This window comes from Medicago truncatula, chromosome 6 (assembly GCF_003473485.1).
Source record: "Medicago truncatula cultivar Jemalong A17 chromosome 6, MtrunA17r5.0-ANR, whole genome shotgun sequence".
NCBI classification, from domain to species: Eukaryota; Viridiplantae; Streptophyta; class Magnoliopsida; order Fabales; family Fabaceae; genus Medicago; species Medicago truncatula.
The window spans coordinates 6,610,956-6,614,325 of NC_053047.1; the positions used below are offsets into that span (position 1 = coordinate 6,610,956).

General features: G+C 31.3%; 1 protein-coding gene across 1 annotated transcript; it reads left to right on the plus strand.

Moving 5' to 3' along the window:
- The first annotated feature begins 429 nt into the window (after positions 1–429).
- Positions 430–930, plus strand: LOC25495566 (S-protein homolog 5). The gene has a single exon (XM_013595790.1). The coding sequence runs from the start codon at positions 430–432 to the stop codon at positions 928–930; it is 501 nt and encodes a 166-aa protein (XP_013451244.1).
- Positions 931–3,370: the final 2,440 nt, after the last annotated feature.

The following is a 3,370-nucleotide window of genomic DNA, read 5'->3' on the forward strand; positions in this document are numbered from 1 at the left end:
TTTCTTAATATGTGTGAAATGTCCAAAACGTCATACAATTTGGGACGGAGGGAGTAAAACATATCATTGATATATGTGACAGAGTCAACTGTGTCACTTAATATGAGACAGAGAGAGTAAAAATTCTCTCTCGTGTATTACCCCTAATGAGATCAATATATTGTCTTAAATTAATTGCCATTTAATTTCATTAATGGCTAATTGACTCGTCAACCAGTCTTGTTCATACGGTTTTAATATGGTCTTTATTTTGGGATAATTTTAAAAGGGTCTTTGAGTTTGCATAATATGATTTTTTTTTTTTGGGATAATTTCTAAAAGGTCTTTGAATTTGCAAATAAATTTCCTTTTTTTAAACGTTTTTTTAAGTTGTTTAATGTTCTATAAATTAATATTGATGCAAGTCCCGTAGGCATTGAGTATACAACAATGACAACTCCAAGTACAATTATCTTAAAATGTTCAATACTCCTAACTACACTACTTGCATTTGAGGCCAGAGAGACTATAGCTTACAGTTTTGCTTATAATGTAACAATTTTTATTTACAATAAGGTATTGGCTCCAACTCCCGCAGACATCACTGTTCATTGCAAATCTAAAGATGACGATCTTGGAGATCACACACTCATGCCTGGAGAAAGCTATGTGTTTTCATTCAAACCAACACATCTTCCATTTAAAAATACTTTATTCTTCTGCAGTTTTACATGGCCTGGAAACCCGCATCGACATTATCTTGACATTTACGACGAAGCGCATGACGAATGCAAACATTGCTCATGGGATATAAACGTAAATGGAGGCTGTTTGAATGATGGTAAGTGCGTCCCTTGGAAAAGTATCGCGTTCATGGAATCATACAACACTTCAAAGTGGCCAGGGGAGAAGGGATTGCATGAATTGGCTCATGGCCACCCTCTAACCTAATAAATTATTTATTTTCATATACACCGTTGTCGGAGCTTAGCCTTGTACTTTCAAGGTATTCTTTCAAATCTTAGCATTTGACGGTTGTAAAATGGCTATGTAATGCCAATTTAATTAATAAAAGGGAGCTTGTACGGTGCAGTCAGGAAACTGACTTTTTTGAAAAAGTTATTTTGTTTAGTCAATAGTATAAGTCTTAATGCCATGTCAACTAATGGTCTGCTGGTGGACCACTCTAAGACTAAACTTCACCTTATTACAAATGAATCCTCATACAAAATATTAAGGAGAATTTCAATCTTAGTGCACAAATAAGAATCTATGTTTTGAAGGCGAAAAGTACTATGGAGGAGGATGTGATGGTTTTTTAGAATTTTCATTATTCATGTTTGTTTTTCGAGGAAATTCAAGGACATTAGTTTATAAAGATATAATTTTTAGGATTTCTATAAGAAAATGGGGTTTTTGTTAATTGAAGGATTGGAACCTTGTGAAAATCGATTTAACTTCACCAGAAAAGTCATTCTTATGATTTCACCATATAATTTTTCTTAATTAATTAATTTAATAAAAATATACCCTAAAAAAATTATATTTTTGTCAAATAATTCTCTAGTCTTTCAATATTTTGTTTAAACGTATTATTACATATTGCTCAAATTAAAAGTATTGAACGTTTGAAAGTAAGGTTTAATATTTTAAAAATTACATAATTATGAATGAAGAGATATATTATTGTCAAAATTTAATGATAAAGAGTCATTTTTGGGACCCATTTAATTTTTTATTTTTTCTGAGGTTGTTGGGTTGAAGAGATTTGACAGGTGATACATTGTGGATGGTTTGAAAGATTCATTTATTAACAAAGTGATTGGACTCAGGTGGTTAATTAGCTCCACCAAAAGATGAATTGTTTGTAAGAATTTAATCTCAAGTTCAGCATAGATTATTTCTTGATCAGAAAACTCAAGATTAGTACTTATGAGTTTACCTGAGTTAGTAGAGACAATGTATAATATATGTAAGTTTCAAAGTTTAAACTTCGGCCACAGAAAAAAAAAACTCAAGATTACGTTTTTTTCCTTTAGATTATTCACTAATTTCTCATCATGCCAAATTGATTACTCCTCATGAAAGCTATTCAATATTTTGATTCTCTATTGAGAAAAAACAGATGGCTTAACTATGCTTCTAATTACTATTAAATTACATTAGTCTTTTGACCAAAAAAAAAAAATTTACATTAGTCTTTGTCAACTCAGTGCTCTTTATTCCTTCCAGCAAAATGTGTCCTTTCTGTTAAAATTTTTTAGCTTAAATATGGGAAATGCTATCCATTGTCTATGGGGCATTGGATAAAGGAACAAAAATAGAAATTTTGTGTTGGAAAATGATAAAAAGTGGTCAAATCAACTTGTAAAAAGTTTATAAATTATTGTTTCTAGTGTAAAACTACTAATTTTAGTTACCTTAAGCAAGACCCTTTAAATATTATCACATTTGGCTAAAAAAAAAATCATATGGCACACTCAAATATTTGTGTCAACACCCCATTATGGCTGTGGGAAACAGTTTTTTAACAATTTGATTTATCTAAAATATATTAAGATAAAATATTTGTATACTGTATAAATCGACAAGTCCTATCTTAACTGATAAAATGTCGAAATTGTTAGGCCAGATGCCATGATCGAACCCCGGTACCTCCACTTGTGTATGAGTTTATAATGGCTTAGCCATTTCATCTATCTACAAAAAAAGAATCATTCATCTGCGTTAGTATCTTACTAGTTTAGTAACGGAATAATATCACAAAATAGAAAATAATTCAAAAATAATTCGCCAAATTAAGCCAATTTATTTCGTTGACAAAATTGAGAGAGGTCCTTGAACAAATCCTTTTTTCCTGCCACACTTGTATTACCCTTGATGAGCTCCATATTGGCTGAAATAAATTTCCATTTAATTTTTTAAAAGGCAAATTATAAGGTCAACCAGGCTAATTCAATATCTTTTAAAGTAGGTATTTGAATTTGCAAATATTTTCCTTTGTTGGGAGCACTTTGTTGAGTTTTTTATATTCTATAAATCAACGTTCATGTTAGTCTCTTAGGCATAATACATACAACAATGGAAGTTACAAGTCCAATTACCTTAAAATTTTCAATATTCTTAATCATGGTACTATTTGCATTTGAGGTTAGAGAGACTTTATCTGCATTTTTTGTTCCTAGTAGGGTAACAGTTACCATTGTCAATAACATACAGGCTCCAACCGCAACAGAGATGACTCTTGATTGCAAATCCAAAGACAACGATCTTGGAAATCACACAATCCTGTGGGGATCAAGTTACGTGTTTTCCTTCAAACCAAGCGCTGATCCATTTAGAGTTACATTATTCTATTGCAGTTTCATATGGCCTCAAGATCCCCGTCGTC